Consider the following 27180-nt stretch of genomic DNA (forward strand, 5'->3'; position numbering starts at 1 on the left):
TTCTGCTCACTCTCTATCACACAATTCTTCCATTTTTATCAGGAACTAAGTGCACTATCCTGCACATTTTATGCATTTTGCACTTAGCAAACCCAGCTGTTTCAAACAATTTATTCCCCTTAGAAATATGTGATATTGAACAATACGCTTCCTGAAAAGAAATATGTATCTATCTGTCTGATTGTATATACATATATACTGTCATTTAGTCACTACCAGCTGCTATTTACTGGACAGACACTTCGTAACATATCTGGAAAACATAAGATTAACAATCATCTGGGAATACCCTGACACCTACCACAGTGTAGGTGTGTTTATATACCCTTATATAACTGTAGCATACCTTATAATTTTATGCAAGCATACTGACAGTTTTAACCTTATCATATACCTGTCTGACAGTAATGCTACCATCCTCATTCCACAAAAGCATGAGGATCTCCAGTGTAACATAGAAAGTGAAGCACTGACCTGTAAGAAGCATTGCACTCATAAAGCAAGACAACTGCAGAGCTTAGCAGACCGATTCTCAAAGCAACTGCCTAGTCACATAGGTGTCTGCAAATCAGTAGGACGCAGACTCATAGCTGCATAGCTAATTGTACTTAGACCACCATGCCTATCTTTTCAGTGATAAGGTTCTACTGGCTTTTAAGTTTCAACCTCAGTGCAGAGCCAAAGTTACCTTCTTATTGGCCACTCTGAATCTTTCAGTACCTCTCTCAGAATTTATCCAATTGCATATTAACAATCTTGGAATCTTTGTAACCCTGTTACCTGATATACCAATTTTAATGGGTATGCTCAAGGTATAACTTTCATACCTGTGAGTCAACGCAGATCATAAAAGCCCCAGCAGTTTCAGGTAGGAAGCAGTAATGCACTCATCTTTAATTTTGCAACTTTGTGGTTACAGCACAAAATTAAGGCAGTTCTAAACAAGCTATTTCCCCTTTCCTCTTCTCCCTCAAAACCATATAAATTTTATCTGGCTCAGAATTTGGCCATGCTTAGAACAAGGATTTGGACTAGGTGGCATCCGGATGTCCTCCCAATCTAACTTGGTCTATGCAGCTTGACACATAACTAAGTTAAGTAAGATTAAGTCCAAGTCGCTCCACTCTGTCAAAATGAGATTGAATCAATTAACCAGGGACTGTAGAACATATTGCAGGATAAGTGCCCCTGAACTGCGTAAAATCGGTCAGTTCCAATTACACAATTTCTAGCAAAGAGATGGCACTGTGGCTGCTGGCTCCTGCAAGTTTTCTTATATGCCAACCATCCTAATCGTCATCATATATGAATAAAGTTACTTCAATAAGCCCATTCTGCATTATGACTCTTATTCACACCCACAAAGTTGTTGAAACATTGACATATATGGCAAGATATTGCTGGAACTTGAACTTATGCTGTCTCACTGACCTTCTCAGAGGATGGCTGTACCTCTTGAGTAAGACTGACTAGAAAATGAATAGCAGAAGTGCTCAAGCAAGTGCTTCATCACTGCAGATTTGATGCAACCCTCCAAGATCTACTCAAGCATTTAAAGCATTTTCTTGCATACTTTTATGCAAACCATATCAGATAATATAACAGCATTCCAGGTCTTCTAAGATGGCCAAGGAAATACAAATAGATATATGTTCCATATGTCAACATTAAAACCATTCTTCAGTGCTGTTTCTATTTTGCGTCCTGGACCTTAAGCAGACTGTTACAGGATTCAGATGTTAGCAATGTAACTATAGGTGGCTTTTGATATTTTCTGTGAATTCCAGCAGCAGCAGTTAGTAGAGTTGATGAATAACAAGGATTCTTACCCAGAATTTGCACTTACCTGTCTGAAAGAGATGGTATATATTTCTACCATAAATGAGACATATCATGTCAAGGAAAACATGGGTTTCTTACGATGCTCTTTCAGGTAGGAAGGAAATGTGTCAAAATCACATGTGTTGACTCATAAGGCTTTCAGCATGTTCAGTATTTGGGGTTGGTACAGACTGCATTTATTGTGAACATGGTTTCATTGTTAATCAATATGTGATGACTATATTCACAAAAGCCGGAGAATCTTACCAATGGTATACTATGTTTTTTATTCTCGTGAATAATAGGTAGGTAATTCACCATAGTTATTTTGCCATGAATTGTATAGTTAGCATAATTCAAAGAAGTTATCACGCTGTCTATTTAGAGAGGGAGAAAAAGTTATGTTTGTCTGTTATAAGGCCTAAATGTAAATATCATTAAAATTGTTTTTACTTATCTTCTTAGCTTTCTTTCTGAAGTTGGTTGATTTAACAATTGTGTTTTTTCACTTGACACAGAAAACCACACAGATTTGTGTGAGTGTCTGGGAGGGGAACAGCTGAGAGATTATGATATCTATTTTAGATTTTCAGCTTTACTTATTTGCAGAAATTAAATTCTTCAAACTTACTAAAATTCCAAAACACATTTGTTGATAACAAGAGTGATCCTTGGTATTGAAATGCAAATCCAGGTTAATTTAAAGGGTTCTGTAAAAGAACCATTATCTAATGCTATCTCCTAGCTTTGAATGTAACAGCATTAAAACAAAAGGTTTTGGGGCTTCTATTAAAATTTAGATATTTACTACTGTCATTGCTATATCATATATTTAAAAATAATTTATCAAATTCTTCTCCAGATTTATTTCCATATTTGTTATGAGGTGTAGATTGTTTCATTATAACCAAATATTCAGTATTTTTAAATACAAGGAAAACAACAGGAATAATTCACATAAGGATTAATGGGAGCCTTGCCATATTTGAGTATTACGTTAACAGTAACTAAATTTTTCATCTTCCATAAATGTTTAAAGGAGCATCATCATGCATTCCTGCCAAGAAGTAGGATTTATAAAAACCCACTACTTTCCTGATTTCTCACAAAGGAAAATGCCTCGATACAGATCTAATTCAGAACAAGAACATAGTCTTGAAAAGGTTGAAAATTACAGAATTTACCATTTAAGCAAGAGCCTGGAGCTCCTCTCCTATGTCACAGAGAGCTTGTGAACTTGTGTGGGTGATGTTTTGTCTTGCTGATTCCAAGCAAGAGGTACAAGGATCAGATGAATTTGGTCTTCAGTACAAAGTCCCCACTGCACAGGCAGGGCCTAGCTCCTCCCTGACATGTAGGTGATGCTGAGTCTAGCATAACACAAGATATTAGTAGGCACATGAAAGGTGAGGTAGTGATGGGTGTGTAGACACCAGCTTTGAGGTACAATAAGATTGTTATAACATATTTTGAAAATGGTTTTAACTTTTTTAAATCTTTGGTTATATTTGTCTAAGTTCAGGACCAGAGGTCAGGATCTCCAGATTTTAATAATGGCTGACAGTGACTCTGTAGATGTCCTTGGTAAAACTACCTCAACTTTTTTCCTTAAGTATGCCACCCGGAAAATGGGGACAATGATGCAGATTCTTTCATGTGAAAATAAAGGAGAGTTACAGCTTTGTTTAAGGCACTCTGGAGATTAAGCTAAAGTACAGTAAAATGTTACCAGACTTTGACAGTTATCTAACCTTCTGCCCTAAAACTATTAAAGAAAACTAAAAATCTCAGACATACCGTTTCAAGGTAAAACTGAGACAGTCAGCTTTGTGAAACGAGTTAAAAAGTTCAAATTGGGCAGGATAAACACTAGATATATTAATTGCATACGTTTGTTTTAGAAAAGAGAATGAGAACAAAAAAAATTACAAAAATTACTTAAGAAAAGTAAAACAGCCTAATATTGTTTGCATTTTTTACATAATCAAATTATGTGCCCTGTAAAATTTTCACCACAGCAATTTATTTGATTACTATGTTGCATGGCAAAAAGAAAAGGGATCAGTAATATATATGGGTTCAATTTCATAATAGCACAGGTCTTTTCAGATTATTTTTTTCAATTCAGGACATTGAAAGTAAAGCATCCAAAAAAGTTGTAGATGGAGGCATATTATAGTAAAGTATATGGCTGAACCATATGGGAGTCTTAGTAAAAAATTCTCAATATAGAATTTCCACAGACACAGGGGAAAGCACTGCTAGACAAACACATGGAGAGAGGGGCTGATGCTTTCTCCAATTCAGATTTTGTGTAAGTTTAGTAAAAAAGTGAGTTAAAGAACTGATGATAATAAAAGTTACTCTAGTAAGGGAAATTTACTAACCACAAGATATAAATGAAACTAAACCTCTTACAATAAGCATACTTAAGCAACAGATCCCTCCCACAAAAAAAAAAAAAAAAAAAAAAAAAAAAAAAAGCTGGAAATTGAAGGGAAAGAATGAAAAGAGAAAAAAATTATACCTACCCTGAATAGGCCGGCAGAACAGTGATAACAGGAAGCACATAATGTATGGTCACCTTCTCAGACTGAAAAGCCCAAATAGTGACCCTAACACAGAGAGTTTGAAACCATTACAACAAACATTTGAGAAGCATCTCCTTTGTCGTACTTATGAATAGTGTAATTCTTAATTCAAGTTAATGACTTAGGATTAAATCCTGGGGAAGAAGCAAATCCTTCAAGAAAGGCCGCAGCTCCATACAAAAGCTATCAAAGAGCTTAGTGACCAAATCATCTGCCCCGGTTGTTCAGCCTGCCCGGGCAGCTGGTCTATCACAGGTAATACACCTTGTAAAAAATAATAGGCTTACAACTGGCTACCCTCCATACAGATTTTTGGTATTTTCTTCTAAAGGATTTCAGGGGTCTGCTTTGAGATTTCAGTGGCATTGGATCTTCTGCTCTCACCACATATATCATTCAGATAACTCAGTGTCTCAACTGATTTGGTGTTTGGCCACTTGTGGTTTCTGATGGACCCAGAGCCATGTTTTCACAGGGGAAATTCCTCTTATGTAGTTTATGGTTCATGATCTGACATTACTGTGGAAGAATTATTTCTATTTCATTTAATGACAAACACTATATGATTCCATGATCATTTTAAATTACTTTGCAACAATTAGACAGCTATAGGCCTACAGGTTGCTGCCTCTGGCATGCTTTACAAAGCAACAACAATCACATTACCTTCATTGTATAAATCCCGGTCTCTCATAGAATAGCCTTAACAATCAAGCAGTAAACTTTCTTCCATATCATAATATATTTGGCATTATTATGTTTTCTACACACTAAGCATTGGATGTTCAGTCTGAAGTTAAATATGAACTGAGACATATACACACACACATATATATACACTGACATACTTGGTAGAACTTTTTCCATTTTTTACTTCAAGTGCTATTCTTTTTTGTAACAGTATGCTTTTCAATTATTTTTCTCTCACCATTTATCTGTCCACTTTTCTTTAAACGTTTAATTAACACAGTTCCAAATTGTCAACATAATGTGTCTTTACCTTTCTTATTTTCTCTTGATTTGCCTAAGGACATGATAATTAGTATTTAGTGTTGCTATATGCAGCATGACGTTTCTTCTTTTTCTGGCAAACTGATAATTTTTTGCTCTTACTTTTTTTGATAGTATTACTCTTACTGAACTTGTTTCTTTTGAACCATATCATTTCCTTTTATTTTTCTTTTACAAGTTTTTAAGCCATTCTTCAAAGCAATTTTTTTCAGTTGATTTGTCATCATTCAGGCACACATATATCATGTTTTTCTCACATTTTCTCCCTTGAAGTTTTCCAATTATCTGCAAATTTTATACTTTTCTTTCAAAATGTCTTTTATTCTGTTTACATTTTTCCTTATTTTTCATCTGTAATGACTGTATCAAATGAATGAAAATATAACCAAAAAAAGATACTTCCAAATTAACTTTAACATCTTTATTAATATGTATACAAAATTTTGGAATATATTCTAAAAGATACTAATTGTTCCTGTCACATGATCCTGCAAAATGCCATATTTCAGATCATTTAAATGTGTACCTTACATGCTATTTTTATCATTATCATTTTTACATTAAAATTAGCTGCTACGTCATGTAATATTGCATCACAAATACTTAGGAAGTAGAACTAAATAAGTCCTGAATTTTTGTGTGCTTTTTAGGTGCTGTGCTTGAGGCTATTTTGACACCCTAGAAGCACTTCCATTTTTCACAACTGCACAGTTCCATAAGTAAAACTTAAGCCCAGATCTTCAATTCCCACTCACGGATTTAACTTTTTTCTACTGTAGCTGTTTTACTATGCCAGGAACAGATAAAGTTCTATTGAGATACAATGCCAGATTGTTCATAACACCTATCATCCAGTGGCAAAGAAACATAATTGCATCTTGTTATGATTAATACTTCAGTTTATGTGAGGGAAAGATAGAGGAATGCACTCTGTGGAGTCAAAGCAGAAGACTGGGAACAACTCTTTCATTCTCAAAAGACAATTAAATTTCTGTTCAGCTTTTCAAATAAAGTGTTTTCAGGGTCCAGTTCTTGGGAAGAGTTCATGACTGAACCTGATGTGAAGGGATATGTGTCTTGAAGCCCAAAGAAAATATAAGAATATCTTAAAAGAGTGCAGATTTAAGGTATATCTATTACTCATTTTACTTATCTGCTGGCATAAACATCTTTTTATGCAGTCAGCTGATACAGATATGCTTCACTTTCCCCAAGCTCCAGACTATTACTTATCACTGTACTGTAAATTCCCTACAGAGTGATATGCTCACAAACAAGATGGTGTAGCACGAAGTTCAAGCACTTAAGTGTCCTTTGTGGCTCTAACCCAAATTTGCTTTTGAAAACAAGATTTAGGGCTTCTGAAACTTTTACCCTGTGTATCCTGGGGTCATATGTTGAGATGTAAGGAAATTAAATACCAAGTCTCTTGAGTTCCATTTCCCCTGTGTGATCACAGAATGTTTCTCCTCACAACATTAATTCAGACACCGGTAAAATATAACAAAAATAACTCTCAGGTTCATGACCATTTTCCAGAAATGATCTTGCATACTGCCTATGCAATATATGTTTAAGTATATGCTTACTTTTTATCTTTTCCAGAAATCCCTAATAAAATAAACCGTGGTGAAGCCAAACATCTTGCAGATGCAACAGGGCCAGACAAAACAGAAAGAACAACAAAGAGGTCCAGAGTATCAACCATAAGGAGGATATTTGACATGGCAAAACACCGAACAAAGAGGTCATCTTTTTTCTCAACTGGTGTGAAAGTTTGTCCGCAAGAATCAGTGAAGCAGATTTTAGACAGTCACCAAGCTTACTATAGATTAAGAGGTAAAATGATGACTGTAGCATGTACTCCCTCCTTGAAACTATTTCTTTTAATTAGGAAACACAGTAATTTTCCAGAATCTTGTTCTTTAGCTCTAGGCAATATATGTGCTATTTGCTTTATGCTTTACTTTTACATAGATAATCAAATGTTACATGTACATCAGCATGGTTCAAGACAGACAGTTACCAAAACAGAATAAAACAATGCACTCAAAGGACTAATGATCTCAGTGCAATTGCATAGTGTTCTAGCACAGCAGAATGTGAAGAAAAAATGATGCTTGCACTACTTTGAAAAGTTGTACTACCTTTCTCAAAAGTGTAGCAGGTACCATAACTGCTACTCAGAATTAATCCCACCACCAGCTCAAGACAAGTAATGAAACTATTTATCGGTCACTGCACAAATATGTTGGTGTATCTGTAGTTATATTAAGTCCGTGGCAGTGTTGGTATGCAATAAATACCAATAATTGCCAGCAGCTCATGCAAAGATGTTAGTCCTATATTTTAAAAGTCTAGAATGATTTTTCTGATATTTCCCAATTAATTCACTCTCTCCCCAGCCCTTTCTTTACCTCCCTTGACCATAGAGATCTTAGAGTTACTGCTCCAATTTTAGGTCCCTAGAGAGCACAGTGTAAATAGCCCTCCAGGTTTTTCATTTCCTCTCTTTCTTCCTCTACTTCTCCCAGTCTTATATTCTGTGGCTGTTCCAATTTGTATTAGAAAAGTGCATATTTTTGTGCTGCATCTAGACAGTCCAAAGCTAATTCTAAAACCTAGTCAGCACTTCTGGGATGCAAGTATCTAAGGCAACATCAACTCTCTAAATCAAATTTACTAATCAATTTGTCCTCTATATTGGTCTCCAACCATTCACATGCGCGTACATAACTTGGCTGCTCCTCAGCTCTCTTTCAGGGAACCAGCTGGTTCCCTCTGAAATTAAAGCTGCAAAAATTTTACTTCAGCAGCCACTTGCTATAGGCAGCATGAGCAAACTACACCAATGTCTGTAGCCATTCCTATATATACAAATATATCTGGTATCCATTGTGGGACTGAATTCCAACCCAATGAGCATTAGACAGAATCCTGAAAAGTGTTGAAGAGGCTGATCCAAAAAGCCTTTCTTAAATACTAATTAATCCTGAAAGTCCCTAAAACTTACTGGTCACATCCTTGATTAGACTGAAAACAAGGTATCCTGAGACAGGCTGGTATCATTGACCTGAACTCGAAGAACTGCAGTTATGATATTTTTGTTTAAAAACTGATAATGACAGTGCTACCACCTTTTTGGAGAGCAGCACAACAGCTGGGATGTTGGGCTCTGTAAATCTTGTAGTGCAAGCAGGTTTAAACTTACATCTCCTCTACCAGCGGAGTGTTCTACACTCAGAAAATTCTCTGATTAGGTGTCATCCAGTTCTTAAAGCTAGAGTACTTCCCGAAAAGCAAGAAAAGAGATGACTGCAGCTGGACAATTTGTACACTTATTCAGAGAAAAGTGTTTCTGCTCCCTTGAGTAGTTGCACATTTTCCATTACAATGTCCTTCATTAAAACCTCAAAAAATCTTTTCTTCAAGGAAAGATCAGTACCTATGACTTCTGCCCTCCCAGTTGAGCATGCTAATTTACCTGATGAAAGTGATAAATAAAAAAAAAAAAAAGGTAGAAGTGCAAATGTGGTGATGCAAGCATTATCCTTTAAGCTGTAACCACAGTACAAGCCTTCATGGAGACATAATCTGGTAGCCATGCTGGAGTCTTACAGCCTGTGCCTACCTGTGAGACAATCTTACCTTCATTTTCTTTTGTAGACATACCTTTAGGTCTCTTCTTTTCCATATCTGAAGTCTAGGAGACCACTTCCACCCCTCCAAGTCCAATGACACATTTAGAACTGTAACAGTACTGCTGATCTTATCTGTCCTCTAGATAATTTTACTGCTTCCTAAGAAAAATTACACTTTTTTTTTTTTTTTTTTTTTTTTTACATATGTATATATATATATATTCTATGCTTTCAGGAATGAGTACACAACACAAAGCAGCTCAGATATAGGATCTCAGACAGATGCTGTTGGATAGCCTGAGACTACTGTGATCCTATACCAACTCTGAAATAACACACCATAGCTTAAGACACCATGAAGACAGTCCCTCGTGTGGGGGAAACGGGGAGCATGCAGGGAATCAGCTATGATGCCTCCTCAGCTGGCCATGTGTCATGTTTATCTAAACCCTGGTAACTAGATGACTTTTCATCAGATGGTATATCATTATTCAGCAGTTACTGCTCAGAAAAACAGATACCAGAGAGTTGTGAGAAAAAGATGATAGAAAGTAGCCTTAACTGCTAGCTCATAATGAATATAGATCTTCAAAAGACAGCCTGTTCCTATTTAATAATCTGACCACATCTGCTCCACATGCAGCTGCTCTACTGGGAGGGCAGGTCGCTCCTGAGGTATTATTGAGGTGCCCTAACACAGCTAGGTGAGTACATCCCTACAGCAAGTTTAGAGAATACCTAGAGAAACTGATTGCACTAATTTCAGAGACATCGACATTTTAGATAATGCAGATAATTATCTCTAAGTCAAAGCAGGTATCGGGTGCTGGAAATAAATGTCCCACCTCCCAGTAATGAACTTTGCAAAATAAAGTGCTAAAGGCAACAGCTTTTAAATTGCTAGCAAGTTTTTGTCAAAATACTTTTTCTAGTATGTTTGCAAATCCCCTTCTCTAAAAGAATTTAACTTTAAACAACATTTCAAAGAAGTGTGTTCCTTCACCTTGAGTGAGCGTATGTTATACTTTCATGAAACCAAAAATACAGTTGTCTTTGTTGACTGTAATTGTACCAGAGGAATCAATGAGTAGTGGTAAAGGCAGTCACCCTCACCCATGAATTGGAAGGTATAGTGACAGCTAAGATGAACTGAACTGGTTCTGTTCAAAAAACATTGTCTCTAGCAGCCATGGAGCCATGCTGCAGTTCACAGACCCTGCAGAGGACAGCCTGTGTAAGTATTTCTGCAGTTAAGCAGGAAAGTCCACTGTCGTGGTTTCAGCCTGGTCGGCAGCCAACCACCACGCAGCCTCTCTCTCTCCCTTCTCTTCTGGCAATAAGAAGAGACAGAGAGCCAGGCTTGGGGTTCGAGATAGGACTGGGATGGGGAAAAAACACCCTTTATGGTCACAAGCAAAAGGCAGACTCATTAGGGGAAGAAAAAAAGAACATACATTATTACAGACACTAACAACACTTAACAGAGTAGGACAGTGAGAAGCACTGCCACATCTTGAGAACACCTTCATCCCACCCCTCCCTTCTTCCTGGGCTCAGTTCTGCTCCCGATATCTCTACCTCCTCCCCCAGTGGCACAGGGGCAGGGAATGGGGGGTGCAGTCAGTGCTGCCATTTCTTCCATCTTTGCGGGGGGAGCTTCAGGAACTTGTTCCCCCTGATCCATCGTGGTCCCGCTCTCACAGGAGACAGTCCTCCACAAACTTTCTCCGACATGAGTTCCTCCCATGGGCTGCAGCATTTCCTTACACTGTTCCAGTGTGGAACACAGACTTCCTCCAACTGGATTCCCTCCCACGGCTGCAGCCCTTCCCAAGCTGCTCCAGCGTGGGACACTCCCACATGCTGCAATCCTCCCAGCGCTGAATTACAGCAGTGGGGCTACCTTTTCTCACAAGACCCTGGCCTTCTTCAGGCACAGACACCTCGATCATCCAGGCAGAAGCCACAGGCCATAAATCAGTGTCTGCTCCACCATAGTTCTTCATGGGTGGCAGGGGAGGCCACCCTGCCGTCTCACCACAGGATACAGGGGGGTCTCTGCTCCGGCACACCTCCCCCCCCCCATTTCTTCCTCCGTTCCTTCACTGACCTTTGTGTTCACGCAGCTGCAGCAACTCCTCCTCACAAGCCTGACTCCCCATCACCATGTCCCTTCTTAAATACATTATCGCAGAGGCACAGCTGATTGGCTCAGTTTCCAAACAGAGGTGGAGCTGACTTGGAGCTGGGGGAGCTTCAAGAAGCTTCTCACAGGGGTCCGCCCCTATAGCCCCCTCCCCTGCCACCAAAAAAAATCGCACCACTCACTTAACCCAGGACATCCACACAGAACAGCACTTTCTGGCTGGCTCTGTGCTAGCTTGAGGCGTTCTTTGGACTACTCAGTGATTTTAAACATGATTTAGGTACAGCCAGGAGGAATTCTATGTTTTGTTTGAGTCTGTGCAAAGTGAGTTAAGTGAAACCCAAATATTATGGGTATGGGGAAGGGCTGGTTTCTGAACATAAAACCAAAGACATATTAGAATTGTTAGTCAGGTAGGCAGTAGCCATCTGGAGGAGGGAACAGCTTATCCTCCAGAATCTTTTAGAAATGGTTTCAACTTACAAAAATAGAGAAGACTTCAGCAAGATGCTGGTAAAAGTGCTATCGGAAGTGTAGCTCTACCTGGCCACCTGTGACTCTCAAAAACTCACTTCTGCAGACATATCTAAGACCTGTGTTACCCGAATCAACAAGAAAAAGTAAACCCTGTAAAGTATTTCCGAGAAATCATTTTATAACCTGGCTGCTGCTGCTTTCTCCTTTCCCTTACATACTCATGCATGTCATCATCCTCACTCACAGTGCTAGAGCAAGGTCTTTGCAACAGGAAATTATCTTTTACAAGTTTCCCCCTGAAATGCCTGACACAGTTCTGACTGCTAGAAAGTAGGTCAAAAAACTGGATGCCAAGCCCAAATATGCATTCTAATATATTTTGTAACATACTACAGCTGAAGTTCACACTTTTCTTGCATAAGGAGCCATTATTATATTATGAGTTTTACATAATCTCACATAATTAAGTCAGTCTGCATCCAGTAAACGAAGTTCCCTTAGACTCTTTCCTGAATACCACCTTATCAAAATCAACCCCACTGCCTTATTCTCTTTATGTTCATTTCATTTCTTCAAATGATGCAGAACGCTACCATTCTCTCTGCAGCCACAGTACCTGTTAATCCTGTCTGATGTAGCCTGGAATTTAACTGGGTGATTCATCACTATGGAGGAGATATTTAGCACTGGACAAATGACTGTGTACAGTTTTGTAGAGAGGAAGGATATCATGTTCTTTCTGAAGGAATTTTACCTGTACTAAGTCATTCCATTTTTCCAGAGGTATTTAAAGAACATAAAAAAACATGTACCTGATGCAGAATGTCCTTAAGATTTTGAAAGGACTAATTACATTGATAATTTGGAATATAACGAGATCATTTTAGCCTGCTGCATTTAAGAAATACTTTTTCCATTAAAATATTTTCTTATATGTGTGAGGAAACATCAAAATCTTAACTATGTTCTGTTTAGCTAGTTCTATGCATAGTTTACTAATATACAAAACTTTAGTATACAGTTAAATTTATGATTATTCAAGTATAATGACTGCTAGATTAGTTTTTTTCTCTACCTCCCTGTTTGCTCTCACTAGAACATCCAGTATGTGTCTTTGTATGTATGTACCTTTGAGGTGAAGGAAGTGTGCTTTGTGTTTGCTTCTTATTCTTGATGATGATGTCAGAAAAAATTAATCTCTCTTTTAAAATGAGGGGAATTAGCAATCCTTAACTCAAAGATGGCTAATACTTCAGCATAAAGGCAAATGACTGTCAACTCAAAAGTACCTAAAAGACCTAAATATCTAAAAATGCCTAGAAGCTGGATTTGTTTATTAAGTACAGTAAAATGTGTAAATCCCAAATCACTTTAAAAAGGCTTTCAAGTTTACTTTTTGGTACAAAGCATCCATCCTCAGGCCCTTTCTTCTTACTCAGTCTGCCAGGAAGCTGTGTGGGAAGCCTTTCGTATTTTTCTGGATCGGATTCCTGATACTTCTGAATATCAGAACTGGGTTACTGCCTGCCAGAGGGAAACCTTCTGCATATTTGACATTGGCAAAAACTTCAGCAATTCCCAAGAGCACCTGGAAATAATCCAGCGGGTAAGGATTACTGACATTTGTTTAGAAACTGGGGGAGACTTCCACATCCCTCCCCATCTGCTTATATAAGGGTAAAATATTGCTCAGGAAGAGGAGGGGGCATGTGTTAGAAGGAAAACATAAAAGTGCAGTAAAGAAAAGAGCTAACAGGCTTCTGCTCAATGGTTGGATACACCCACTAGTAAAATGCTGTTTTTCTTAATCTTTTCGCAGCGAGTAAAACATAGAACCTTCCCGGAAAGGTAAGTAGTACAAGTAGAACCTTGCCACTTGATGTTACTGCCTTTTTGAAAAAGATAAGTGTATGTGTGTGTGGTTGTGAACAGATATACAGATAGCACTGTGGTGTATTTGGTGTGTGCTGTGAGATGTGTGTACTGTATGTATCATAGTACACAGTAATTGAATCACAAATAATGAAGGTGGCCAAACATCTGAGTTGCCTATTCCCCCTGAGACACCACAGAATGTCTTCTTAGATCAATGTGAGCATAAAGCTCTGACAGCACCAGGGCTTTGCGTTAGACTAGGGTTGATTTGGAGTGTGACAAAAGATTACCCACAATTGCTATAATTCTCAAGAGGAAAACCAGAGAACTTAAAATTTTATCTGAGAAGCAACATTAAGCAATAATGTGAAAACTCTATACCTTCACTTTAGCTTTCTCCTGTATTTTTACATGTCACGATAGTGTTAAATAATGTGATGCTTTATTCTGTAAACTCTTGGAAAAATAGTCTGCTTCTGTCAATGCTCAGAAGTCTGAGAATGGCAAGATTAAAGTTGCACTACTGAACTCTGTCTCTCTGCATATAAACACTATAGCATAACCAGACAAATCACTGTCCACAATTTCTCTGACTGATGCATTACTTCTTCCCTCAAATTTTCTTAGACTTTCAGGTGTACCAAATAATCTTTTCCATTCATACATTATACTTTCTTATGATCACAGAGGTCTTATGTAACTTTATTCATTAAAACGTGAGCTTTGAGTATTCTTCTTTCTCAGAAATGTATTTTTAATAATGTAGGGCCTAATTAAACTCCCCTGGAAGTCCAAAGGGAGGTCTTTTCACTCAGTCTAGTGCAAACACCAGCAGCAAGGCAATAAGTGAAATGAGTGATCTCAGAGTTCCTATGCTCTTTGTGAACAGTACAGTTTTCCCTGGACACAATTCAGAAGGTGAAGTAAATTCTATGAAATTACTTGTATTTTAGCTGGAAATACAGGCCACTGTGGTTACGCAAAGCTGTACTTCATCTTTACTACTGTGTGGCTTGGGAAACCTTTTGTATCTTCTCTAGATGCCATGTAGAGATCAGTCTCTTCTGTTAGACAACACACACATTGTGAAAACATTAAAAATAATACTTTAGTTGTCACCACACAAGATATCCAGAGGATGTGGTAAATCAGGATTTGTTCATGTTCTTTATTTACATTATTAAACATCTAGGTTGGTCCTGTACAGAAATGCAGCCCAGCAATCTTTTCTGTCTAAGCTACAAGCTTCACGTTGTCTCAGTTAACACCACACTATGCATTTGCAGTGCCCTTAGTTCTTTCACTCATATCAGTTTTCACACTCTACCTGTGTGCACTGCCTCAATAATAGGTATTTCTATATAAATTTTGATGAATTCTATCCTCATTTATTTCCATGATTGGGCTTTTTATTTCATGTTGTGAGTTTTTTCCACACTCTACTTAGAACCTGAAACAACTGAAATTCTTCACCCCCCAATTTCAGGAAAGAAAAATCTCCAAATGTTACATAGAATATTCTTATCTAAGAATCTAACAGTTTCCAAAAGCTAGAAATTAATAAAAATTTGGTTTTAGAACAGAAATTTTTCTATAGCCTTAACTGCAGGAAACTTTTAACACAGCTATTATAAAATGTATTTATATATATATATACATATATATATATACATATATATATATATATATATATACCACTTCTGCTTTTCAGGCAAGCTAAAAGTCACAGTTACAAATTTTTTTCAGCAGCACATGACTGTAAAACTTATGACAGAAAATAGTATCAACAATACAAAAACAAATCCTGTGATGCAAGGCAGACAATCTGTACATCACACTCACCATATTCGTACTTGAGTTTTCAGCTGTCTGCCATGGGGACCATGGTAGGCATTAGCCCATGAATATTACATCCAGATCAAAACATAAACATTCCTACAGTTCATAATAAACTTGATCCAGGAATCTGATTTGGAACTATCATTAGCTGGAAGCATACTTATGATATTATAATGCAGGCTGACAGCTGAAAAATAAGCCCACACATCCTCTCCTCACACCAAACCATATGAAACACCCTTGGAACCATGAAATGTCCATTGACTCTAAAATGAGAAGAAGCCTAAAGCCCTCACTGAACTATCTTGATAGGATGACATATAGCAAAGGAGACAATAATTGGTTTAGATAATGTACAACAAGTCTTGTTTTTTTAGTCAGCAGTCAACCATTCATAGGTTTCAAAGGGAGAAAAAGCAGACCTTGTGCACTGATTTAATCTCTGTGACCCCATCCCTTTAATTGCTTGGAGAAAATGACTCGTGAAACCTCATGAGCAGACTCCTGACAGCATTGGTGTCCTTGGTGGAAGAACATGTCAAATTAATATTTTTGTTCATTGTAAGAGCAAATACCATATTGAAGGAGAGAAAAGGAAATATATAAACTGCTGAATATAAAATATGATATACTGTTCCTCTGCCTGTTTAACCAGCTTTAATATTACATTAGAAACAGGTTCTCTCATTCAAAATACCCTTAATATAGGGGTCATTTCTACATTTTTTTTACACCTTTGCCAGTACAGCATGCTGATCATTACATCACTAATTTCTATTTGATTGATAGGAAAGATGAAATACCCACAGAGAAAACAGGTGGCAAAAAAATGGAAGACACTCCTTCCATTTCTACAGGTAAAATCAGATTTGCTTGTTCTGCGTCTGCCCATTAAATAGAATTGCTACAACCAGTGATTCATAGATCTTAGAAGGCTGTAATTTAATGAATGTAGTAGAAGCATGACAAGTTCAGTGAAGTACAATGAAAATGCTTTAGCAAAATAATCTATAAGAAGCATTTTTTATATTTCTTTGCAGCATGTCTGCTACTCAAATGTAGCATTCCAGGTTTGTTTCACAGTCTTCAAATGCATGTTTTCCTAGATTCACCTATAGAGAGCAGAGCTAATTTTGCTTCAGTTATGAAATAACATTTAGAGTGTCAGCTGCTGCATTGTTAGGCAAAATAAGCAGGCGGATGAAAATAAAGCATTACTTTAGACAGAAAATCACAGCGATGCCAAGACATTAAGTTGAGCAGATTATGCCACTCAGACCTACCAATATTGTTGTGTAATACAGTTCTTTAAAATGATTTATGCAGTGACAAAAATCCATAAATATGAGCATTTTGGTTTAAGGAGGAAACATCTTGCACATATATTTTTATGAGGTCCAAATATGACAGCATATTATTGATAGAGACTTACAGTATGGTAATTTTGCCTTTAGCTGGAAAACACCATCAAAGCCTGGTTACTTTAAATTGAGCCCTAAAGAAAGGTGGCCATTATAAAAACAAAGATCTTAATTGCCAAAATCAAGCTGAGACATTTGGTGATATATCATGCAGTATGACAGGAAATGGTCAAATATTATTAGTTAATTCAAACAATTTCATTGATGTATAATCAGTGCCATTTTTGCCATCAGTCACCCATGCAATGCTACTGATGTTTTGACCTGAAAAGAAAGGCTGTTTATTGTATAGAAAGTAGCAGCTTTACCCATGCCACCTTTCACGGGCGCAGGCAAACGCTGAAGCGCACCCTCCATAAGGAAAGCATATGCAGGGAGCTGACACCTGACCAACAGAAAAAGGGGAAGATTTTTGTTGTGCAAAACCTGTCTTGCCTGATTTTACTTTAAACCCCACAGGCTCCCCTGGCACATCCCTCTCTCCGTATGCACCAGTCCCTAACAACACACTGCTCAACGAAATTGTTAAACACGAAGACTCCTGTGAAGGTGAGGGCTGCTTGTTTTCCTATCCCACTTTTCCACTCACCTCTTCATTTTTGAGTTCAGCTAGCAGAAAAGAGGGGGGAAGCCTTATAAACAATTTGTGCTTATAAATCATGAGTGCTTCCTGATGTTACTGCTACTAGGACTGAAGGGTTTTATTACCACCTGTCCTGTACTGGAATAGTGCATAATGCTTCTTGCATATGCAGTAGAAAGTATAAAAATATAGCAACCAGCTTTTAGGCAGTCTTAATTCTTTTAATGAGGGGCCCATTGTTTACTTTGCATCATTTTGTAACCTTGTTCTACATTAAATAATGTAAAAATGCATACCTTCCGCAACACAGGGGATAGGACTGGGCTTTCTTGTCTTTCGGTTGCCAGACAGCCAGGTGTCAAACAGGGGATCTCCGCTGACATCTCCTCAGAGCAGCCATGCAACGTGGCACCAAGAGCTACCCCCTCCTCCACGGGTTTACAGCAGCTGCTGCGAGTTACACCTGAGACAGGGGTGGGGGTGATAGGAGGGGCTGTTATTTCCCCTCCCCTGGCTGTTGTGCCCCGGGGGTGGTAGGGAGGCGGCCCTGGCCTCAGCACAGCTGCAGGAACTTTCTGGAACCTCCCTCTGGAGAGACACCTAAGGCCTCACCAGGGACTAGGGTGGAGCCTGCTACTGGGGAACCCCAGGTAGAGCTGGCCCCTTGCATTTCCCCTCTGCTTTGCTCTGCAATATTTTTTTTTTTTCTATAAAATTTTTCTAAAAAGCCACTCTGAGTGGTTTTTTTGTTGTTGTTTGTGCTTACCAACTGTAGAAGAGGCTCATGCTGCCTCTTCCACACTTGGGTGAACTCAAACTCTCAGTGCTGTTGCTGTTGCAGCCAGAAGTTTGAGGCCAGAAATGCTGTCCGAAGCCTCACCCGTCACACCCTGGCAAGTTGCTACCATTCTCCATCCCACCTCTGCAAGCTTCTCAGCTCCAGCAGAGGAATTGCATGGAGTGATTCCAGATAAATGTTATTTCTACTGCCTGAAATTATTATATCCTCAGGTTCTAATAAGGCAAAATAATCTTAATATTCTCAACAGTGTATTAGCTACCTGTATCTTAGCTGTTGGAGTGTAAGAACAGATAGATAGAATGTGAGGGAAAAATGGTTTCAGAATTGCTTATTTGAGATGAACCAGCAGACTGGCATTAACCAGTTCCTTCATGCTATAGTTCTCCTCATTCTTTCTCAGTCTACTCCTTCGTGACCAGCTCTCTAAAGGCTGGCTCCTCAAAATTTATAGGGCAACTATATAGAAAGTACATATTCCTTAATCTTCTGTTTATATGATAGAACATTACAGAATGATCTTTCTCTAACTATGAGCCATAATTTTATATACAACACAAAACACAGGTTCCTGTAAAACTGAGGCATCCTAAGGAATAGCATAGCTGAGTTATGCAGAATCAATGGGTGCAGAAAGTGTTCTCTCCTGTTTCACTCATTCTTTATTACATTAACATATTTTCTCTCTTATACCCTGATATACTGTAATTGCACATATTTCTTGTTGTTCTTGTTCTTGGAAGCTATCAAAACCTAGGTGTTCTGGATGGGACAGATGCTCTGGCAGACTTGTGCCAACCCACCTGGCAGCAGAAGTAGAATCCCCACCTTGTCTGTGGGATTCAGGTTGTTGAGCTTGTTGCTCTTTTGGGCCAGTTTGTTCTTGATCGTTGTCTTGCTCTTGTTGTGTTTGTTTATCCAAGGTATAAAAAACCTGTCTGAGAGTAGAATTGTCCTTGAGCAACTAAAAATGTAAAAAAGTGTTTAAGGAATACAAAATATGTAATTTTGTTAATACGTATAAACTTACAATGTATATGCAGTACATGCAGTAAAGAAGAATTTACATTGTGTTCCAAGACCTTCATATTTTTAACAGGTGAACTGTATAGCACCTTGAAAGATTTTATTAAGAAAAAAACAAAAGGCCTTTTTGTGTAATAAAATACATTGACAATAGAGTGCAGGGATGGTATGTGTTAACATTAGTAGCAAGATTTGTGAAGGATTGAGAGATTGGCAGAAGGCAGAAGTTTCCTGGGTGTCTTCTTTGCATCCTCTTCAGGTACTTGCATTCCAAGACTTGAAAACTGAAGCTCAGCTCTGTGAAGAAGGAACAAGAGATACCTTCTGATCTTAAAATTAACAAATGTGTAATTTTATATCTAAAATGAATTAGGAAATCCTTCTGAACGTCCCCACAGTGGCTTTCCTCCTTGTGGGCAGCACACAGTAACCTAAAAAATAATTGGCTTTTGGAGTTTAACATTATTAAAGGAAAAAATTAGTAAGTGTAGGCCAAAACTGCGAATAGTGTCGGGAAACAGCAAGCAAAATAAGAGTACTTTTAATAGCAGTAAAGTCAACTGCACAGGAAAGGTGTAACAGAAGTAGGCCTAATTCTACTTTATTATCAGAAAAAAGTCAAATGCAGATGTCTGAACATGAATCAATAACAGACAGTCTGGCAGTCTGCTCTGGTTGACCATGGGTTTTCTGAGGGTATGATACCAACTAGCTTTTAGCATTTGCTTGTCATTCTCCTTGAGGTCACACACTTTCATCCAAAGTGACATGTAAAGCTGCATGACTTTAATGATGTTGGAAATAAGAAGACTTGGTAACACTCACTGTGCAAGAAATGGCTTGATTCTCTTCATCACCTTCATTTATGCCTATCAAGGGCAGCTCTCAAGTCACAGTAGTAGAAGCTTGTTTGCAAAGACAGAAGAATTAAGCTAACAGATGTGGCTAAGAACTCTCACTTTTGTAGTATATGGTTTAGAAAGTTATTTTGGGGATGGGCTTAAAAGGGAACCCTTTTACCTATTAAATACTGAAATGTGGGGGAAAAAAATCACTTAGTTTTGTTCTCTCCTTTTTTTCCTCTCCTCTTCTTTTCCAGGAGCTGGGAACAAATACAGTCCCAGAACTGCCTGTGGAACAAATGGTAGAATTCAGTGTCACTCTCACTGATCAAGAGTATACAGATGAACTTAATGATCCCAACTCCTCACAGTACCGACAACTAGCTGCCAAATTTCAGCTACAGGTAAGGAGGCCGAGTGAAGACCAGAATGTTGGCTTTGTACCTTGTCTGAGATTCATACTATGAAATTACCTTTACAATGAAACGGAATTAGAATCTACTGCCCTCACATGAAAAAGGTAATTCCTGTTTTCTAAAGACCTTCAGTTTTCCTTCACATATAGCCAGCTTTTCCCCACATTTAGGCCATCTGTTCAGCCACCAAGGTAACAGGACAATGTCTTTGTCAGTAGAGCCTCATATAACTGATGAAGAGTAACTTTAGCAATATCATTCAAGCTTAATCAGGAATTCATGGGTAATACTTTGACATAATTTAATTTCTTCAATAAACCTAATGAAAAATGTAATATAAATGTTAAAGTAATTAGCTACAGTTGTCTGAACTAGTCTTCAAAGGATTTCCAGTCATTTTGCTGTGCATTACCATAGTTTCTATAAGAACTGAAATATCGGTGGTGTTTTCCTATAATTAATAATATTAACTGAATGTTCAGCTATCAGTTTAACAGATAGCAGTTAATGACTTGAAGTTACCAAAAGGTTTTTTTAGTAAAATTAACTAAAGCTTCTCATCAGTTTCATAAGCATTCCTTAGTGCAAGCTATTTCACTATCCTAGTTCAGTTTCAGACATGCATAAAAAAAATGGTGAAGGATGTGTTGGCAGAGCTGATAAAAAGTGGCTTCTCTGAAGATTTCCAGTATTATGCTCAAACAGAACTGCCTTCAAACTTTGTTTATGACACATATAATGATGTAATTCAACAACCTGTCTTTTAAGTTATTCCGTTAAATAGAGGGGAAGAAATGTAGTTTCATGATTGTTAAATTATTTTCCATTGCCATCAAATTTTATCTGTCATTTTAAAAAGTCCAAAGCTGTTTTTGAAATGCAACGTTAAATGGAAAATTATCTGTAGTCCAGTACTATGACATACACCTGATGTATTTTCCTCCAAGGATATGTCATGGAGGAGGCAGAGGGCAATCTGGATACAAGGCAGTTTTACAAGTGCGCTCCAAGGGTGAGAGTGAGGAGGTTAGATTCAGAATTGAAACCTCATCCAGGGACATGAGCTCCTGTACAAATTCCAAAGAAGCCTTTGCGAAGGTTGAGGCTGTGCAGCTCCAAGCTCAGTTTCTAATTCACTGCAGGACACAGCAGGAGCGAAGAGTTACAGTAAACATCACAGAGCAGGTGTTGAGAAGTACATCTGTATACCACAACATACATTTAAAATCGCATTAGAACTGGAATGCAGATTCAGATACTTATGCTACTCAGTAAGTCGAGATACGTTTGGCAAAAGTAGGAAGTAGGAAGCTACATATGTGCATAGAGTTAAAAGAAAGTGTCAACTTCATTATGATATAAAGACAACCAAGAAGAGACTGAACAGAGCCCATGCCAACATTCAGCTGGCAGAACATGGCTAAAAGGGGATTCAGTTACCTAAACATGGATATCTGGTGCCATTTTAGGTGCCCCAGGTTATCCACAAGTCTGAAAAATGGATACAGAATTCACCTTAACCGCTCATTGTTTATTCTTCTTACTGTCCCTTCTATTCAAAATCATACAATTGTACAATTGTTTACATTAAGATTAAAAATACATAAAGTTACTCTATTTGTACAAGACAGTTAAAACTGTTTAATTTATAAATGATTTGTCAAATACTCTAAATCCACCTACATTTGGTTACTATTTCTAAATAATTAACAATTTACAGTTAAGATGACTTGAATCACAAAATTATTCATGAACCAAAACTGCTGAAAGTTAGAAAACCATTTGATTCGTGTTGATTGACTTAGCTCTATTATGAACTAGATTATCACTAATTATTACATTACTAGAAAAAGTTGGATTTTGTACTTCATTTTGCCTATTAACAGGTAATATAGGCAGTATATACAAATCAAATATTGTGTTCAAGTTGAGCAATGATGATACCACAAAGAGGGCAATTGAGACTGTTTCCTAAAGATCTTTCTGAAATATGAAAAATAATATGTAGGTAGTCAACCTGTGCTTGCTTTTTAGTAGTCGAACTTACACCAAGCTAATTATTTTATGGTTTTCTATAGATGCAAAAATATTTGAGAAACTTCCAGGATTCAAAGAAATCCACGTATTAGGATTTAAGTAAGTAAGAAAATGGGACTCATTTTTCTATTGTCTACTAGGATTTTCCTCTCCCTTCTTTCTTTCCAACATGAAGAGACCTATATAGTAGTGGGGTATGTATTGCTATAAACAGAAAAGAGTTTTCTGGGAACAACACAGAGATAATATGGACGGAAGTGCAAACACCTGTCAAGGGAGACTATGAGGTTTTGAATTACTATGTAGAAGTAGCTTTGATTCCCTGAGCATTGAAGTAATCAATAAATCATTTGAAATTGTTTGCTACTAACATTTTATTAAGGACTTTCTTAAATGACAAGATGAAGAGAGAAGTATGATTATTTAGGTGGCTACTTTTTTCTGTGTGGATCCTGTGCCCTTCATAAATCACAGCGAAGGTGCCTTGGCAAGAGAAGGTTGCAGGAGGATACATGTTCACACATATAAAACTTTTCCAATAAGTGTTCCCCGGGTGTTTCAAACAATGAAAAGTATTTCATTTTTCATACATTTGTGTTCCATCTTGCTATTTCTTTTAGCTTTCACTTCCTTGTATGTTTATTGCTAATACAAGCTACTGCTTATTTTTTCAATAGAAAATCTCATGGGAGGAGGGGATCAAAAACTGAGTATCTGATATACTTCTATAGATTAGAGCACGTTATGTAAAGAATCAAGAGGATACCAAATTATTAATAGTAAGATGTAACATAATTGCATGGGAATAAAGAGCAAGAATAAAGACATAAATTCGTGTGGGCTTATGGCACAGCACCAGGAACATTCAGTCCTTCTAGTAATGTTTAATATGTGTTGAAGAACATTCATATCACAATGCAATTTTAGGCAAGAGCAAACTTCTTCCTATCTTTTGTCTGTGCAAAATTTCTGGGGAAAAGGAGAAAGAAGAGCAAAATTGAGTGAAAATTAGTTGCTTATATTTTGATAATGAAAGTAAGAAAACAAAAAGCTGGCTACTGCAGAACAAGCATAGAAAATCTGTAGAAGCATCTCATACTTGCAATAACTAACCTCTTTTACTTGTGACTCCAGGAGATCTGGGATCCGTTTCTGTTTAGAATCTTGGTCTTAGGAGCTGATATGAAAGTACATTCATCACTATGAAAGACCAGGATTGCTTCCCATCATCTAGTAATTTAGTTAACTCCTAAGAGTTACAAATCAGCAAGGACAGGTGTTTCTGTCCATCCTCCCTCAGCCATATTGCTACATACATTAGCAGCATTTCTCACAAGGTGATAAGGAAGGACAACGTTACAGATATGCTAGAGAGTTCATCAGGGAAAATAACAGGGCGTTATATTACAGAAGGTCAACATAGGCATGTCCTCCAAAGGTAATTAATAGATTAAGTTACCCCCGTGACTAGGATCTGAGTAGGCACCATGTGTGGTAACAATAATAGTTGCTACTACTGTCACAAGTGTTCATTGACACCGTAAAGGTAATAGATTAGTAATGACAGTGCTCAGATTGCACCATTTGTAGTGGGAAATATGTAAGCAGATATTTCAAACTATCAGAGTACAGTAAAATTCCCGTTTCCCCACTCAAAACATGGAGATTCCCATTGTGTGGAAGGTAAAAAGTGAAATGATGGAGGGTAGGCTGTCATTTTCACACAGAGATTAAAATTACAGATGACACACGTAAGATAAATTGTCAAAAAATGTTTTTGATGTATGAATGACTGATTTACCAATATACATGAATCTTTGTTTTTCTTTCTTTTGCAATCCTTTATCACACCCTTTCTTCTGTGATGAAATGAAGACAGAAGAAGGAAAAAGATGGGTAATTTGTCTGTAATTCATAACTATGATTAATCATTTTATAGACTATTAGATATACAGAGATACATCAATAAATGCTCTTTATCTTGATGTGACAAAGTGAACTGATTTGTGTTCTGCCTAAGTACAAAATTTTTGATATAAAGCATCAGGGACAGCTTTCATCTTAATCTGAATTGTTCATGTAATCAAATTTTGTCAGAATCTCTCTGAAGAGAAGAAAATTGGTTGGCCTAAGAAAATTCACATTCGGATGACTAAAGATCTCTATCAGTCATAAACTGAATGTGAAAAAATATAGGGAAACTTCATATTTAAATTTTCATTTTTGATCTGCTGTTTCCTAGCTGTATTCCCATACACACATTATCTTCAATAAGTCTGTAGAATTTGATTTGTTATCTCCCTTATCAGGCCAGATAGAATGGCAGAGACCAGTTACCAGCTTGATAAGCAGGGAGCTTTTGTCTGGTAATAGAAGCAGTTACACAGTCTGTTGTCACTTAAAAATACTTCTGGGGAATAATTTGTCTAGCAGTTCCCACAATTTCTCTTTCAGTCATAATTTAAAAGAAAGATTTTTCTAATGCTTTTCCCGAATCCTTGCAATGTCATATAAATGTAAATATATAGCACATACCGGATAAAGTGAAATTCTCTGTCCAGTTTTTTGATATTATAAAAAGCAACATGGCATAGTACAAATGTTTTACAATGTACTCATTGTTTTTCATTTTAATTAGGTGATTTTAGCATTTATGAAAAGTGATGTATTAATAATGGTGAAAATTTGAGACTTCTGTTAAACAAGTACATCTAGGGAGAAGCTATACATACTCATTCAGACTTGGAAAAGCTAACTCCCATTGTTAAAAGGGATTCGCTTGCCACATTAGCTATCCTTCTTGCTGCTCATCAAAAAAGAGTAAAAAATTGCCCCAGATGTGGTAGGATTTTTTGCTTATCTGTAGTTTTATGAAGTCTAATCCCTTTTGATAGATTCCTGCATAATTAATAGGTGATTATGGCTTCTAGTAATCCCAGCACGCATTTATGACTGTTTGAACCAATAATCAATGACTTCAAACTATATTACCAGTTCCACAGGTCTCTGAGTAGTCAGATTAAACTGGATCAAGTTAGAACATTTTTATAATTTTCTTCAATATTGGAATTTTTATTAAAAACTATGCATAGAAGGGAAAAGGTTTAGGTAGAGCAAAAGTAATTTGGAGATGACACTCTCATTAGAAAGAAGTATATTTGTAGTAATTTTACAGAAGATAATATGCTACGGTTGCATATAGTTTTGTTTGTTTGTTTGTACAATCAGTCCTCAGCCAGTAAGTGATTTTCCTGCACTGGGCATTTTTACATCTTCCCCTTGCAGATCAAGCAGCACTATAGCACGATACGTGGTAAACTTTGAGAGAGATGGCTCAGACATCAAAGGTACAGCAGATGACATCTCAACTATTGGATCTAATAAGGTTGAAAATGAAAAAATTCCACTTTCTCCAAAGAAGAGAGGGAGATACCAGCAACTAAACTCACAGTAACAGACCTTCAACAACTGGTTGCCATAGCACTCCACGAAGACCAGTCCCTGCCATGGACCTCGGAACACTTCAGTTTACTGACGGTCAGTAGGCAGACCAGTGCCAGACACAAGTCTGAACGTTGCCCCTTCAAACTGATGTAATTTCAGTAATGTCTCTTTTGCATCTCTAACAGATTGTTTTTATTTGATGTATCCCATTCTCTTAAGTGTTGCATAACATCCAAAGGATGCACAGATCTGAGTGAAATGCTATAGCAAAACGTGCTTTTATAATTATATAGCCTAACTTCCAATCATATTGAAGATCTATTTTTCTTGGTTGTTTGTTTAGAAAAGCTGGATATTTTGCACACCAAGAAAAATAAGAGGGGGGGGGGGGGAAGAAATACTACAAGACTATGAATATTCATTATATCATTTTAATTTTCCTGTATGGACAATCACATTTCTTCAATAAGACAAAAAGTGAGGTCTTCCTCTAACGTAAATTTACCTTACTGAAAGCTGTCTCAGTTGAAAGCAAGCTATATCTGACCTCCCAGTGAAATCAGAGGCAGACACCTTAAAGAGCATGTGATCCCAAGCTAAAATTGGTGATGTGAAACACACTGTAGAGATGCATTGTGCTCTCTGAAACACAGGAGGAGTGTAGGTGACAAGCTAGGTGTGAAGACCTCCAGCAGAAGGTTGAAGGGCTGCATCCTATTCAATAATCCAGATAATAAATATCCCCTTCTAGTCCATCAATTATTTTCCGAAGCTAGCGTAGCCTTAGATGGGTTAAAAATGGGGAAAATAATTTAAAATATTTTTTATATGTATTTTTACCAAAACATCTTAAAACTCACAGCAAATTTTAGCTGTACTGTTTCATTTACAAACAACAGCATTTTCTTGCCAAAAGAAAATATTTAGATGAACTAATACTTCCTGTAAAAATAAAATGTCATATTTTAATGTAGATTAAAAGTTCCAAGAAAAAAAATCGTGGATATAGAACACTTTAATAACTATTTTAATCAACTTTTTCCCACTGATTATTTTTAATGACCAGTTTTAGAAAAACAGCTTGCATGCAAGTACGTTTAAAGAGCTTCTCTAAGGGGGTTAAAGGAGCAACCAGGCACTAAAGCCAAAACACTGAAAGTAACAATGGTGTGGACTCTGAGTAAAACTGAAAAGAATTTAGGTTTAATGAA

The 27180-nt window shown here is 37.3% G+C and overlaps 1 protein-coding gene across 1 annotated transcript in view; it reads left to right on the forward strand.

Annotated features, from left to right (window-relative positions):
* The window catches only part of IMPG1 (interphotoreceptor matrix proteoglycan 1), a 60350-nt gene that overhangs the window by 4376 nt on the left and 28794 nt on the right, over positions 1-27180 (forward strand). Inside the window, 12 exon segments of the mRNA XM_042802986.1 lie at positions 7029-7262; positions 13127-13293; positions 13507-13535; positions 16191-16258; positions 17282-17348; positions 17350-17371; positions 20330-20489; positions 22567-22624; positions 24401-24421; positions 25811-25938; positions 25941-26030; positions 26033-26062. Coding sequence (XP_042658920.1) covers positions 7029-7262; positions 13127-13293; positions 13507-13535; positions 16191-16258; positions 17282-17348; positions 17350-17371; positions 20330-20489; positions 22567-22624; positions 24401-24421; positions 25811-25938; positions 25941-26030; positions 26033-26062 — 1074 coding nt within the window.

Source organism: Tyto alba, unplaced genomic scaffold (genome assembly GCF_018691265.1).
Source record: "Tyto alba isolate M040663 unplaced genomic scaffold, T.alba_DEE_v4.0 Super-Scaffold_40, whole genome shotgun sequence".
Lineage (NCBI taxonomy): Eukaryota > Metazoa > Chordata > Aves > Strigiformes > Tytonidae > Tyto > Tyto alba.